Here is a 16,310-nt window from a genome sequence, read left to right on the forward strand (position 1 = left end):
TTCAGAAATTATAAAAGACAAGGGATCAGAACGACAGTCAATCGTTTTCAGGAGGGAGAGGTCAGCAATAGCAGCCTAAAATTTTCATCTCTAACAGGTGTTTTTTTTCTGGAGCTCCTAGTGTGCCATATTATACAGCTGGCCCTGCTTTCATTGTGCTGTTCCTTTTGTCTTACTGCAATGATGCAAAACACACAGTGTGCCTGGAGACCAGGTAATTGAGCTTTATTGTAGTAAAAACATTTTTCTTTTTTTTAATAAAATAATATGAGCTATGAATGATCAAAGTTACATAAGAAATGTAGTCAATGTGCTCACCATAGACATTACTTTGTATCCTCAGTCACACATGTGAAATTCCATCAAAGCTGAACTCCATGGAAGGCAAATATTAAACAAAAGAGGCATGTGTATTTTTTCCAGATCATTGCAGTATTCCAGTCTGAAACTGTGCTTATATGCAGAGGCTTCTGTAATAGGGACTGGTCACTGCTGCTCACTCTACTTTTGCAGGGTGACTGGTCTCATCTCCGCCTTCTCCTGTCGTTTTCTACCTACCACAGGCTAAAAACAATAAAAAGAGCGATTATGGGACTTTAAATGAGGTGTATGTCTCTGCAAGTATGGAATGTCAACTTATTGGTAGTAACCAATCCCCAAAGGGTAGTCCCTGTCATGAACAAAATAATATTTCTTGTGTACAATATAGGCACGATATAAACATATTCAATGCACAATAGTCACATATTTAATGTTTATACATAAAAGGACATGATTGGTACAAACAACAATAATGAAGAATTAATGTACAAAATTGATAATAATAAATATTTATAAACAACATAGTAAGATAATTCATAGTATTCAAGCGCTGGGTTGGTGGGATTGCACTGGGCTGGGTATCCCCGCCTCAACCCCGGGGGAGACAAACATACCCAGGCTTTGTTCATCTTAACACAGTAGCAATGGGTATACACCCATTGGATACGCTTCAGGTTAGTACCATCATTACATCTCCTTTCTAACTAGTGAGCCTAACCTAACATATAGATTTCTGACGTAGGCAAATTTATTTAATTTATTTATTTACTTTCCATTTTTACTTATCTTTTAGCATCCTACTCCTGATGATTGGCTTTAAACGCCATGAAACGCGTTGAGTCCATACTCAAGGGTGCCAGGTTTACAGCGTGCTTGAATACTATGAATTATCTTACTATGTTGTTTATAAATATTTATTATTATCAATTTTGTACATTAATTCTTCATTATTGTTGTTTGTACCAATCATGTCCTTTTATGTATAAACATTAAATATGTGACTATTGTGCATTGAATATGTTTATATTGTGCCTATATTGTACACAAGAAATATTATTTTGTTCATGACAGGGACTACCCTTTGGGGATTGGTTACTACCAATAAGTTGACATTCCATACTTGCAGAGACATACACCTCATTTAAAGTCCCATAATCGCTCTTTTTATTGTTTTTATAATGTCCTAGGGATGGAGGTGAGTCTCTACTTCTTTATGTTTGGGCGGATGTGGGTCACATTTCGGTTTCTTTTATTCTTATTTTACCTACCACAGGCTGTTTTCTGCTGACAGCCTGTGGTGGGTGTGGCCTGCTGCTGCAACTTTTATATGTCAAAATCTGGGTTTGCTTCACACAAAGTGGATTTATAGCCTTTGTGGCAAGTGTTCAAACACAGGGTTGGCTGGTGTAAGATTTCAAATAATACAATCTGACTGTAGACTATACAAAAAATATTACCACACAAAGATTCTGATTGTGCAATCCCACACTTTTGTACAACTGCATCAAAAAACAAAGATAGGACCAAATTTGGTCTTTCATGAATTCGGTTCAATTACTACTACATTTAAAGCCCTTTAATGACAAACAGAGGGTGCGTTTTTTTTTTGTTTTTTTTTTCTAAACCCCCCCCCCCCCCCCCCAAAAGAAAAACGACTTTCCTAGACCCTGGCCTCTGATGCTCCAGGGAGACATAAGTGACATCACCAGGCCACCAGGGTTCGAAATCCTGCAAGACTGCATTCCAGCCCATTGCAAAAAGAGCACTCTCTTGGGAATGTACAAGCCTAGACTGAATGTAGAATACAACTAGTAGAATCAATCAATCAGAAAGTGGTAGAATCAGTTCACCCCACTGGGTAATCTCCAACTACCACTTGCGCTTGTACAAACATTCTATGGACTCCTAAACCCTTAAAATGCATTGGCTGTTTTTATTCTAACAAGATTTCATTAAAATCCTTACTGGACCTAATGAACATTAGCGTGGTGCTTTCACTGCTTTTATTAAATTTTTGGAATTCCTCCAAGCCCCCCATACTCCAATTTGGGTTCGCTGTGCCACATGGGAGCATCCTCATCGTAACTAGTCCACTCCACTTATCAGTTCACTTGCAATACTGGATATTAAAAGCAAGAGATCTAATCCTCTTACACAAGTACTCAGAGTTCAGCAATAAAAATCTGACAGGGGTTTCATACGCTACCCAAAAATGGAAAATAAACGTTCGGACTATAAATACAATGTGCCCATAGCATATGGCCAGCATTAGGTATAATTCCTTAAAGCAGTCGTAAACTCATTTAATCAAGGTTATGTTAAATTAATCATTGCAAGCTATTGTACCTGCTTGCTTTTTGTGTAATCCTTTGTTTTGTTTGTAATGACATCACTGGCTCATGCGCTGTTAGTCCTATTTTTCAAGCAAGCTCTTTGTGCCAGAAAAATGGTGTGTACATGCCGGGGCTGCGTCACTTCCTTAGGTAACCGTCAGCCCCAAAATTCTGCGATATTCCTTCACCATTCTGAGGCTAAGCCTTGATTATGGAGTAATGCAGCAGCAGGATCGGCTCCTTATTCGCTATACAAGGTTGCTATGGTAAAAGCAGAATGAAAACGAGGCTTGGCTTCGGGAACGCATGCGCGGGATATTGGCCACAGAGTGAGGGCAAAAAGAAAATGCTGTTTAGACGTGGAAGACAAGAGTTATAATGGCAGCGGCTGCATACAAAGCAGGAGCTTTCAGAAAAAGTTTCTTCTTTCAAGTAAGAACGTTCTATTTGCCTTCGGTATGCGGTGCATAGCTTCTAAACAGCAACAAGCAATTCCATATTTGTTATTTTGGGTAAAATTATCTGAGTTTACTACCACTTAAAAAGGATGATATTGGGCACTTGTGACCATCAGATGTGTTTGCTATACCACAGGGATTTCCCACGCATCAAACGGAAATGTAATGGAAATCAAAATTGCAATCCTAAAAATTGTGCACACACCATAAGAGACATTTCTTATTCTTGATGAATAGAGAAGCTGTATTCTCAGTCATCTGTCTATCGAATGGTTGAATCTACTGTAATAAACTACCAAACAAATTTCTGCATAAATATTGACACATGTAATGTGCAGCCAACAGATTGTATAACTGCTACAAACACACTCTTCTTTATTGAAAGACAATGATGTAAAAGACGGGCGATCAATGTTACACTGGTAGTTAAAAGCAGGGCTTTAAAGCTAAACTTCATTATCAGTCATTCGTGAATCTTCTCCTCAGGGGCGGGGTCCATAGCACACATCAATGCTTTTCTGTAGACTCCAAGTGCATGGTAGCCAGGGAGCACATGAAGGGAATGAGTAAAAGTGCAGAGGTCAACTGGACCAGAGTCCTAGCTCAAACCCCTTAAAAAACAATAATTTACACAGTTCTTCAGTCATTTCATAAGAGGGTCTGCCATCTGCCAAAAAAAAAGAAAAAGGAAGCTGACCAACAAAAGAAAAGCACACTCTTCCAGAAATCGGTGTGAATGCTTGTCGATGGGCTTCGCTGTAGCAGCCTTCAAATAAACTTTTACAAGTCGCTCCCCAGTGTGATGGCATTTACAAAATGTAGTAGTGCAAACGTCCCAGAGTCACTTGCAGCTTCACAGTTCATTGCTGAGAACCGCCAACCATTTGCCCCGACTGCTGTTGCTGCAGCTCGAGCTTTCGAGAGGCTATAGGAAGGAAACACAATTGTGACTAGAATAGGTTGTGTGAAAATATAAACATTCCAGGTCATCCACTTATTGGTATTTGCCTTGTGTGCTGCTAATAATTTTTACAGCCAAAAGAAAGAAGCTGTAGTAATTAAATAAACCCTCTCACTAAGCCATTCAATTCAACAACCTTCGCATAAGATTATATGTGCATTCAAGGTATTTTAGGCATGTTATTTACCTGTAAATGCCTCCCTTTGTGTAGACTGCTGGTGGGTGCCCCATCATTGGTTGCGATGTCAGCAACCACTGGAGTCTCAATTGATACACTATAGCAGTGATGGTGAACCTTGGTACCCCAGATGTTTTGGAACTACATTTCCCATGATGCTCAAATACACTGCAGAGTGCATGAGCATCATGAAAAATGTAGTTTCAAAACATCTGGGGTGCCAAGGTTCGCCAACACTGCTCTATAGTAATACTCTCCGTGTCTATACAGTTATGTAGGAAGGCGAGTGTAGAGGTGGAGGAGCTAGGCCAGCACAGACAATATTAAGACATTCCCCGAAAAGGAGAGGTCTATGACATGCAAGGAAAGAGGGGACTAGGCTAGTAAACTGCCTCTTGCTACAGTAGTCATATTTTCTAGCAAGTTCAGAGGCACATTGAAAGTGAACAAAAATGTATTTTTAGAAAAGGAAAAACAAAGCAAGTAAACATTTAAAAACGCTCAATTTTTTTTTTTGTTTATTTTTTTTGGGTTGGTGAATATGATGTCCTGGGAGGGAAGTGGTTATACCGTACCTGCAGGCATCATCTGAGTATCAAAATTTACAGCTGCACTTAAGACAGAAGGTCTGCCGGCAGTAAAAAGGTGTTTGGGGTTCCCCCCAAATCCCACACCCCCGCAGACTTTCCTGGGCTCTCCTGTCTGATGGGGGAGCCCGAGGCCACAATGGCAGCACTACACAGAGAGAGAGGAACTGATGTTGTTCTTCCCTCTCTGACACCAGAAGCGACAAGGATTTCCTTACAGCCCTTTGTCTACCTTGCCATCAGCGGCCAGAAAAGCAGCCGATCAAATCTGTCCCTGATCAGCTGCACTGGATATCAGAGGAGAGATTTTGGGTCTAATACCCCAGATCTCTCCAGAAAGAGGACCTGTCACAACCCATGCTGTCACAAGGGATGTTGTTCATCCCTTTTGATAGCAATAAAGTTGATTAAAAAAAAATTACGTTTTTAAATAAAATTTTTAAGTGCACTGAACCCCTTATGCAAATGCAAGTGCATACGCAAGTCCCGCATGCATATGTACACCGTTGGGAATGTCAGACCGAGAACAATAATCCTAGCACCAGACCGCCTGTGTAGCTCGAAACCGGTAAACTGTAAATGCGTTTAAAGTGTCGCCTATGGAGATGTATGGTACCACAGTTTAGCACTGTTCCAAGGGCATACGCAATTTTAAAGAGTGACATGTTCAGTATCTATTTACTCGGCAGATCATCTTTTATATTTGGGTAATATATTGTATTTGTGTGCAACAAAAATTCATTAAAGTGCATAAAAAAAATTGCATTTGAAAAACTGCTATACCGTGTGACATAAAAAAAATTGCAAAAGCCACCATTTTATTCTCTAGGTCCTCTGCAAAAAAACATAGAACCCCTAAACATTCTAAGTAATTTTCTAGCAAAAAAAAAAAAAAAATGTAGATTTTTACATGTATGTGAGAAGTGTCAGAATTGGCCCGGTAGGCAAGTTGTTAAAGTGTAATAAATGGGCAAAACTACATAATTCCTAATATTTTCCATGAAGTCCACTCTGTCATGTAATCATTCCCTTACCGGCTGCGCTCTTCCGCTGCTCCGACAGTGTATAAATTTCCTGCAGTTGCTTCTTCTGGTCATTGCTGAGTGGTGCCGTCAGTGAATGATACCAGGCTTGATCTCTACTCTGTATGCCTGAGTCAGGAGAAGAGCAACCAAGGACATGATCAGCAATTTTCTATGTACAAGGAAAGATATCATAACACCCCCCCCCCCTTACTATGGGAGCATAAACTAGTTGTATATCTAATGTATAGCAATATTACTGTGTGTAGGGTACTTGTCTTATGTCAGTAACTTTAAAGTGCATCTAGTATCAGATAAAATGTTTGTCATGCCAAGTAATGTGTCAGTATAACACTTCCAGATATTAATCCCCTCTCACAGAGATCATTCATCATCAGTTATTCCCCTGACAATGCCATGATTAGGGTGAGCCATTTTTCTTTAGGGATCATTCAGGGTGACCATCTACTTTCTGAAATGGCACAATCTTGTAAATCCTGGCAGCTATGTAGTTCTTGACTGTGTTCACAAAATGTCTGACACAGGTCATCCCCTTGCTAAAACCTCTCACCTTTTGACTTGCTGTAAAGTTAGAATCAATGAGTACAAAAGACTGAGGAAATGTTTCCTCCTATCTGCAGAAGGCTGGTGATGACATCATCTCAGCTTAGACAAAGTCACTGGAGCTTAAGGATTATTTCTTTAATCGTACATCACGGGACACAGAACCATAGTAATTACTATGTGGGTTATAGTCCACCTTCTAGACACTGGCACACCCTAAACAGGAAGCTGCCTCCCTATATAACCCCTCCCACTACTGGGAGTATCTCAGTTTTTTCGCCAGTGTCTAAGGTGTTGGTCACAAGTGAAGATGTGCTGTGCTGAGCTCCTCTGCAGCAATCCTTGCTGGGACTAGCTATACAGCCAGATCCACTCCTGTGATCTATTTTCAGCTGACAGGCTGGCTCAGACAGTCCAGGCTGAGGAAAGATTTCAATGCAAGGAATGGCAGCTGGCTCCGCCTCTCAGCTGCACCACTGGGAGCCTAAGCCAGATGCTCCCTTCCCAGCTCAGCACTCCAGTGAAAGCTGGAGGGGCAGAGCAGAGAGCTGGTGACTGACAGTCACCGCTCTCTGCTCATAGCGGAGGGGAGAACTGAGTGATCAGCAGTTTTTGGTCACTCAGTTCTCAGTGCAGAGGTGACAGGGGACAGATGCAGCATCGCATCTATGCTGCATACACCTAGATGAGTATAAGGTTTGTTTTTTTGATACCCCATACTGCTCTTTTAAGCTGCTTAGAGCAATATCAATTGTGGATGTCAGGGATTTTTAGGGGTTCTCCATAATGTGGGAGCCTTGTAAAGAGGCTGTAATGAGTCCTATCTAGCAGTCTTATGTAACAGGTCTCCAGTTTTTGAGTGTCTTCTGTCGTATGCGTACCATTTTCTGCAACATTATATACTCTAAAAATTATGTGCGAGTGTTTTAGTGATTTCAGGGGCTGCACTTTAAAGCTGAAATTAAGCTGCTTATATTTTGCCTTCTCTGGTTCTTCCTTATCAACCTAATGATTAAATAACTATACCCATCAAAGGCTTACCCAACAAGACGTCTGTAAAGAACTGGTATTCGTCCAAGGCATCATGGCAATCAAGCGGAGTACTAAACCCTTCCAAGGCTGTCTCCTCTAGTGCTTCATCATCCCAGTCCTCATCGTCGTCGTCCTCTTCATCCTCCCGGGTGTTCTCCTGCATGGCCTGACCCAGGCTGTTCGTCTCCTCCTCGTCACTTGGAATCTCCTCTTTAAATGAAAACATTTAATTTAGTTCAAAGTATAGATAAAGCAAACACTGTTTATTTTAGTTTTGGAAGGAGGATTTTATTGCTGTCTGTGTCACCATTAGGGAGATACCCCCTCTCTATTTGTCCCTGTGACCACTGTCACCCAGACAGAAAATGGTCTGAATACCAAAATTTGACAGTATTCATCAGAAAAAGGAAGTTTGCGGCAAGAAAGACAATTTCTCCTCACATTGGAGATATTTCCTGTCACTTCCTGCTGTTTTCAGGACAGGCAGTGAAGGGACAAAAAAAAAAAAAAAAAAAAAATTTACAGGGGGTTTTAAAATAATATCCTACTCTAAAAAAAAAGTAAGAGATTTTAAAGCCCAACTCCGGGCAAACAATTTTGTTTGTTTTGTTCAGTTTTCTGTCTGTGATCCCACTGGAGAGATTTTTTATCACTTTCTGAACCTGTGACACTCATACAAGATATGGGTGTATGGCTGACACTGGGACAGAAAGACACAGACAGCAATAAAAACATTGTCACACCTTATAAACTCTCCACACTGTACTAGAAATGTGTTTTTGTCTGAGTAGTTGTTGGAAAGATTTAATATCACTTTCTGTCCTGATAGGAAGTGAAGAGACACAGAAGGTAATAAAAACATGACATGACATGGCATGGCTCTAATACTTCCTTGTGCTATCCAAAAACTTGCAAGTCTTGGTTAGAGTTTAGCTTCAACTGCATAAAGCACAACTGCAGGCACATATAAAAAACACAAATAATACATTAATACAAATGAAGGCATGTTGATAGGAGGAAAGGTCAAATTAGCTCATTAGTGTGCTGCTTCTCTTTTCACTGTCCAGTCACAGACTGAAGCAGCATCAAGACCTGTAAAGTGTTTCTTAACTGCAACAGAGAAAAATCAGGTATCCTTCCCTGCCAGACAGATTTGAGCTGTGTACATTTGGACTGGATGGACAGAAATACAAATCCTTTAGCAGGTAAAACAATATATCTTTATATGTACAGTATCTCACAAAAGTGAGTACACCCCTCACATTTTTGTAAATATTTTATTACATCTTTTCATGTGAAAACACTGAAGAAATGAAACTTTGCTACAATGTAAAGTAATGAGTGTACAGCTTTTATAACATTGTAAATTTGCTGTCACAGCCATTAATGTCTAAACCGCTGGCAACAAAAGGGAGTTTATCCCTCCCCGGTGTAATGTAACTTGTTAGTGTTACAAGGTCTCAGGTGTGTTAAATTTGGTGTTATCGCTCTCACTCTCTCATACTGGTCACTGGAAGTTCAACATGGCACCTCATGGCAAAGAACTCTCTGAGGATCTGAAAAAAAGAATTGTTGCTCTACATAAAGATGGCCTAGACTATAAGAAGATTGCCAAGACCCTGAAACTGAGCTACAGCACGGTGGCCAAGACCATACAGCGGTTTAACAGGACAAGTTCCACTCAGAACAGGCCCCGCCATGGTAGACCAAAGAGGTTGAGTGCACATGCTCAGCATCATATCCAGAGGTTGTCTTTGGAAAATAGATGTACGAGTGCTGCCAGCATTGCTGCAGAGGTTGAAGGGGTGGAGGGTCAGCCTGTCAGTTTTCAGACCATACACGGCACACTGCATCAAATTGGTCTGCATGGCTGTCGTCCAAGAGTGAAGCCTCTTCTAAAGATGATGCACAAGAAAGCCAGCAAACAGTTTGCTGAAGACAAGCAGACTAAGGACATGGATTACTAGAACCATGCCCTGTGGTCTGATGAGACCAAGATAAACTTATTTGGTTCAGTTTGCGTCAAGTGTGTGTGACGGCAACCAGGTGAGGAGTACAAAGACAAGTGTGTCTTGCCTACAGTCAAGCATGGTGGCGGGAGTGTTTTGGTCTGCATGAGTGCTGCTGGCACTGGGGTGCTACAGTTCATTGAGGAAACCATGAATGCCAACATGTACTGTGACATACTGAAGCAGAGCATGATCCCCTTCCCTTCGGGGACTGGGCCGCAGGGCAGTTTTCCAACATGATAACAACCCAACACACACCTAAAAGACAACCTCTGCCTTGCTAAAGAAGCTGAGGGTAAAGGTGATGGACTGGCCAAGCATGTCTCCAGACCTAAACCCTTTTAAGCATCTGTGGGGCATCCTCAAATGGAAGGTGGAGGAGCGCAAGGTCTCTAACATCCACCAGCTCCGTGATGTCATCATGGAGGAGTGGAAGAGGACTCCAGTGGCAACCTGTGAAGCTCTGGTGAACTCCATGCCCAAGAGGGTTAAGGCAGTGCTGGAAAATAATGGTGGCCTCACAAAATAGTGACACTTTGGGCCCAATTTGGACATTTTCACTTAGGGGTGTACTCACTTTTGTTGCCAGCGGTTTAGACATTAATTGCTGTGTGTTGAGTTATTTTGAGGGGACAGCAAATTTACGCTGTTATACAAGCTATACACTCACTACTTTACATTGTAGCAAAGTTTCATTTCTTCAGTGTTGTCACATGAAAAGATGTAATAAAATATTTACAAATATGTGAGGGGTGTATTCACTTTTGTGAGATACTATACATACAAAGGAACGGTTTTATCTGCTAAAGGAGTCTAAAAACCAGAGTCTATTCACTCTATTGCGATGCGTGTTATACGTGCTGGTGCGATGCAGCGCCATTTATTCTGAAGGGCACCCCAATCCATCTTGCAGATGGTTGTGTGCTGTGGATAACACCGCATACATGATTTTTGGTTTGTTGAGGTGCATTGGGCAGTCCATTAAAGTAAATGGGCTGCACTAATGCAATAAATGTTAACATGACACAACAAGCGCTATAGTGCATACGCTTAAAGGAAAAGTACAGCCAAAGTTTGTTTGGTTGTACTTCTGTGGATCACAGGAGTGCAGATAGTTTTGCTGCCCTGTGACCCACTGTAGCCTGCTGTTGGCTGATGTCACAGAGCCGGTCCAGGCTCGGGAAAGATCGCAACCATATGGTCGGGATCTGCCAACAAGGCTGGACCGGCACAGCCTCTCAGCAAGCCGCTAAGAGCCCGAGTCAGCTGCTTCCACCCCCTACACAGCCCAGCGCTCCAGTGAGCGCAGGGGGGGGGGCAAAGAGCCAGTGACTGACAGTCACCAGCTCTCTGCTCAGGGAGCACTTAGAACCGAGAAATCAGCTGTGTTTGATTGCTCGGTTCTCAGTATTGGAGCCGGCGAGGGACAGATGCTGCATTAACCTAGGTAAGTATGATTAAAAAAAAATTATAATAATTCCAATAATTCTCTTTTAACACACTGGAGAGGACCATGAGCATCCCCTTATATCAGCATGATCCAACTAAACTACAGAGATCTTGAGTATATAGCTCGTCTTTACATGTTTACTGGCATATTCCCTCGTGTCATTATTTGCAGCCCCCCTACCATTTTCCTCAGTGTCGGCTTTTAGGTTTCGGGATGCCGTCCTTCGGTCCAGATGGTCACGGGTGGCACACACCTGCCTCAGCCCGAGGAACAGGAGGAGGATGGAAGGCACGATGAGCGAGGCCACAGCACTGACAGCTGCTGGTCGATTTGGGAGCTCCATAAGAATACTAAGGCCGATCACACACATCTTCCTATCATGCAGCCTGGAGGGGAATATGAAGACTGAATAGGAGTTCTTTAATGTTTAGACCTCAATCACGTTGGTACTCCTGTGTTTAGCTTTTATCAAAATTATCATCTGGAAAATATAAATGGTTTTTACGCTTCCCAAATCCATTTTTCCTGTATTTAGAGGTTTCTGCTTTAAAGCAGGTTTAGACGAAACGAACTATGAATGCAATTTTTTTCTTGATTACATAAGCGTATCTAAACAATGAGTTTGTAAACTTCTGTACAAATGTACATAGAAGACCATAAGATGCATGCATTCAGATCCGTTTAAAAATGTTTGCTTCGCAGACCTACAAGGTATGTTTTTTTTTAAGCTAGCGTGTATGAGGCCTTGGCAGTGATATAAAAAAAATGCATAAATGGGACTTGCTCTCTCATCTATTAATGTTCCCCTAGGAGGTAATATTCTTCTTTAAGTCCCTGGTGCCCAAGCAAGCAGCCCCTTGCTACTTTGCTGCTCTCAGACCCCAACAGCCAGCATTCATTGTTTTCCTTCCCTAGGTGCTTACTTTCATTCAGGGAAAAATTTTCAATATTATGGTTTCCTCTAGCTGAAGGATATGGTTTATTTCTTTTACACTTTGTCCTGTCCATGCTTTTTTTCCTCTTTTTGTGCTTTTTCTCTTAAATAATAATCTAACCTGCTAAGAGAAATATCAGATGTGGGGGGCCAGTCATTTTTTGTAGGGGCTGTAGTGGGCTCCGACTTGTAAGAAGACTGTAATAGCCATAGTCTCTTGTAATGTTTCCGGTCTCTGACCTCGCCTGCAGCATATTCGCAGTCCCTGACCATCTTACTATAGTATGTCCAATCCGTGAACATTTTCTGCAGCATTACATACACTGAACATTATGTGTGGCCGTTTGGTGATTTCAGGGGCAGCACTTGAGGCCTCTCATGTCAAGTTGACTTGTTTTAAACAAATAATCTCACTTAGGCTCCTTTCACACTTGCGTAACCTGAAAGTTGTGCAATTTTGCTGTGATTTTGACACGACTTGAAGCAATGCTTGTGTAATCTTGAGGTCTATGCACCTCAAGTCGCATCAAAGTAGGACCAAAGTAGTGCAGGGACTACTTTGAAGTCGCACAGATATGATTGGTACTCATCGAAAATCATGGGGTATGACTTGTCCTGCGACTTGTCGCAGAACAAGTCGCACAAGTGTGAAAGGGGCCTTACACCAATATTTCAGTGTTTGGTAAACACTGGGGAGTCCTCGGGTCTGAATATCTACCACAGCCATTACCAGGGGGTCCCTTTCTGCCTGTTGGAACTTTTATGCACATTGCTAAATGAAGAATGGAACAGGAGGGGCTGGAACACAAAGGTGGGAGCAGACACCCAAAACTTCCAGGCAGGTAGCTAAGACACTATGGCAGGGAGATCCCACTGCTGGAGTCTCCAAGAGATATAAAGCCAGTGGGGTGCTTGGCTTATTAGACTACACCTGTAAGAAAAAATAGGATTTTTATAGCAGCTTACCTGTAAAATCCTTTTCTTGGAGTACATCATGGGACACAGAGGTCCCTGCCCTCTTTCTGGTTACATGTGTATTGCTTTGCTACAAAACTGAGATACTCCCGGTAAGGAGAGGGGTTATATGGGGAATTGAACTTCCTGTCTAGGGTGTGCCAGTGTAGACACTCTAACTAACCAAGCAAATAGTTATTGTGATTTTTTTTTACCAAAAATATGTAGCAGAATACATATTGACCTAAAATTTGATTTTTATATTTATTTTTTAATGGATATGTTTTATAGCATAAAGTAAAAAATAGTTTTTTTTTTCTTTCAAAATTATCAGTCTTTGTTTATAGTGCAAAAACAATATCAAAATCCCAGTGGTGATCAAATACCACCAAAAAATAGCTTTTTTGCGAGAAAAAAAAAAAAGGACATTAATTTAAATTTAATTGAATTTAAATTTATGTACAGCGTTGCAAGGCCGTGCAATTGTCTGTTAAAGTAACAGTGCCGTATAGTAAAAAATAGCCTGGTCATGAAAGGGGGGGGGGGGGGGGGTAAATGTTCCAAAGGTCAAGTGGGTAATTGTGGTTGAAGTTTAGCAGCAATATAAAAACATAATATAGTAAACTTTACAAAGAGTACACAAGTGATACTTGAGCTGCACAGTGGATACAGAAGAATACATTACTTGCCCCAGGAAGCAGTCTGTGTCGTTCACCCATTGGTTGATGAACTGTGCTGTGATTGGCTCTGAACTGTGAGGGAAACGGATCTGTTCCAGGGTGTTGAGGAGCAGAGCAGAATTATAAAACAGAGCTGCAATGACAACCTGCAAGCACATGGTGCGCAGCTCACTGGATTTCACACCTCGCGTCAACCGTTCGAGGACAGCTTCAACAAAAAGCGGGATGCACTGGGGAAACACAGTGACAGTTCTCAGAGAAAAAACAGGAATGTAAATAGGATTTTTGTACTTACAAAAAAATCAGTTTCATGAATCCTATTGAAGAACTATAGACGTTTTTCACCTTTTGGGTTATACTGACATCTACAAGAGGATTGGTCACTGGAAAACAAATAACTGTAGGCCAGCCAGGATAACCCCCCCTACGACCATCATGCCTCAGCTTAGTAGCAATGCAGAACAATCATAAAACACAGACGGGTGAGACTTAGGCCTACCAATGAACTCCAAGAATAGGATTTTTATGGCGAGTACAAAAATCCTGTAATCTTCCAAGTTCATTGGGTGATACAGAAATCTTTCACCCTCGGGACATCCAAAAACCAAGTCAGCATCCGCTGAGGCCTTAATATTCACCTGGTAGAACATACAGAATGTGTGAACAGAAAACCAGGTAGCAGCCTTAAAAAATCCAAGAAACAGTTTCTAGATGCTGAAAAGCCAAAGAAGTATTCCCAGATATAATAGGGTGTGCCTTGAAAGAAAAGGGTGAAACTATTCTGAATGTCACCAAGAAATGGAACGAGAAGCCGAGGAGACCCTTCTGGGATCTATTCAGAAACAGACAGAGAATGCAAAAGCAGACAGTCGAACAACTCCTAGACTGGAGAGCTCAAATCTAAAATATAAGAGAGTTTCTCCTGTGGAAGGAACACTCTGGCCTGTGCCACATCCAAGACTAGTTCCAGATTCTCAGAACACTAAGTCAATTCCAATGACAATTTCTAAAGGTTCAGGATCCATCCTATTGTCTAGGATGAAGAGCAGGGCCTGCCAATGAGAACAAAGCTCTAGAAAGGGCTTCTAATGATTTACTGGTTGGGTCCGTAAAGATAGATATATCCTCCAAGAATATGGGCTTTGTTAGGACGGGACACTGCTGGATCCACAGTGTGGGCAAACCACGTTTTTGATTAGGCCAGCTGTGTAGCATAGCTGCAATCAGAGAGAGACCTGCTCTAGCAGCAATATACAGAAGAGTGTTGGTAAAGAAAGGAGAGTTGAAAAAAAAATAAAATAAAAAAAGGTGTCCATCCTCCTAGGATACATGCAAAAAATGTATTCTGGTAAAAGGAGGTTATCCTGGGCTGATCTATAGCTTTAATGTTTGCCAGCGTCTAATCTTCCTGTAGGCATTAGTATAATCTGAAGGGGAAAGACTTACTGTGTCCCTCAATTGATAAGACAGAAACAATTAAAGTGATTGTAAAGGTTCAACTATTTTATGATAAAATAAACATATTATACTTGCCTGCTTTGTGCAATGGATTTTCACAGAAGTAGCCCCAATCCTCCTCTTCTGGGGTCTCCACCGAAGCTCCTGGCTTCCCTCCCCCACAGACAGCGTGGCTCAACCCCATCCCCGTCACAGGATTTGACTGACAGCAGCAGAAGCCAACATCTCCTGCTGCTATCAATCTGCCCAGTGAAGAGGGAAAGAGCGAACAGAGCCACTGCTTTCATGCAAATGGCTGGAACAGGTAAAGTACGCAAAAGGGGGTGGGGGGGAAATACTGTGCTTTTTTTTTTCCTTAATGCATAGAAATGGCATTTAGGCTTTAGAACCACTTTAAAGGCAAGACATAGACTTGGAAAAAATTAAACATGCATACGCATGTCCATGCTGCAGCTGTCTCTCCCTCCCCGCCTTGAGAACTGAGCGATCACATACCTGCTGATCGCTCAGTTCTTGGCTTGCTTGGAGCAAAGAGCAGTGACTGTCAGCCACTGCTCTCCGCTATGTTCCTTCAGAATTCACTGGAGCACTAGGCTGGAGAGGGAGCAGTTGCTGCTGCCTTCGGCACTCAGTCATGTGCTAAGAGCCAGAGTCAGCTATCCATCAGGCAGCTAGGTAGATCCTGGCAACATAGTTAGGATCTTCAAGAACCTGTGATTCATTTCCATTTTTAGCTTACCTGGTCGATCCCTCGGCCCTTACACTGAAGAATAATGACCTCTAGGAGTTTGGCTGCATGACACTCTGCATCTTCTCCCGCTTCTCCCATCAGCACCTGTCAAACAAAAGAATGGGGTTGTGGTTCAAAAAGCACTGCGTATTTCCAGGGTTCTATGCTATAATCAAACCTATTACGCAGTTTATACTTTTAGTTGGAGGGGGAAAAAAATAAATAAATAATAGACTGAGCCATGGTTTACCACCCACCATAAAATATTACGGTGACAAAACGAAGGTGTGCACGTGCTATGAACATAATGATTTGGGCCAAAATTTTCCACCCCTTCCCATTCAAGTGAACAGAGTCTCACTACAACTGCAAACAAAACACTAGGCGCGCAGATGCCGTGCAGTATCCCCATTCACAAACCCCATTTGGCTGTCAAAAAAAAAACGCTCAACATTTAGGAGGCGGCAGTATCAACTCTCGAGAGTCCTTTCGCAGCTCCTGTACCGATCTCTACAAAGTGACCCATCGCAGATCACTTTTCAGAGACCAGCACAAGTGTGAACAAGCCCTTAACGAGTTCACGGTGACATGAAGGATTTTCCCTTACTCCTGGCAATCGCTGGAGCAGCAAACTCCCAC

The 16,310-nt window shown here is 41.9% G+C and overlaps 1 protein-coding gene across 1 annotated transcript in view; it reads right to left on the reverse strand.

Moving 5' to 3' along the window:
* Positions 1-1,953: 1,953 nt before the first annotated feature.
* Positions 1,954-16,310, reverse strand: part of IPO8 (importin 8) — a 65,249-nt gene continuing 50,892 nt past the window's right edge. The window contains exons 20-25 of the mRNA XM_073621695.1: positions 15,681-15,776; positions 13,493-13,713; positions 11,096-11,301; positions 7,466-7,666; positions 5,873-5,989; positions 1,954-4,037 (exon numbers count right to left, since the gene is read on the reverse strand). Of these exons, the coding sequence (XP_073477796.1) occupies positions 3,973-4,037; positions 5,873-5,989; positions 7,466-7,666; positions 11,096-11,301; positions 13,493-13,713; positions 15,681-15,776 (906 nt within the window). The 3' untranslated portion in view covers positions 1,954-3,972. The remainder of the gene's footprint in view (positions 4,038-5,872; positions 5,990-7,465; positions 7,667-11,095; positions 11,302-13,492; positions 13,714-15,680; positions 15,777-16,310) is intronic.

The sequence above is a fragment of the Aquarana catesbeiana genome, linkage group LG03 (assembly GCF_042186555.1).
Source record: "Aquarana catesbeiana isolate 2022-GZ linkage group LG03, ASM4218655v1, whole genome shotgun sequence".
Taxonomy (NCBI): domain Eukaryota; kingdom Metazoa; phylum Chordata; class Amphibia; order Anura; family Ranidae; genus Aquarana; species Aquarana catesbeiana.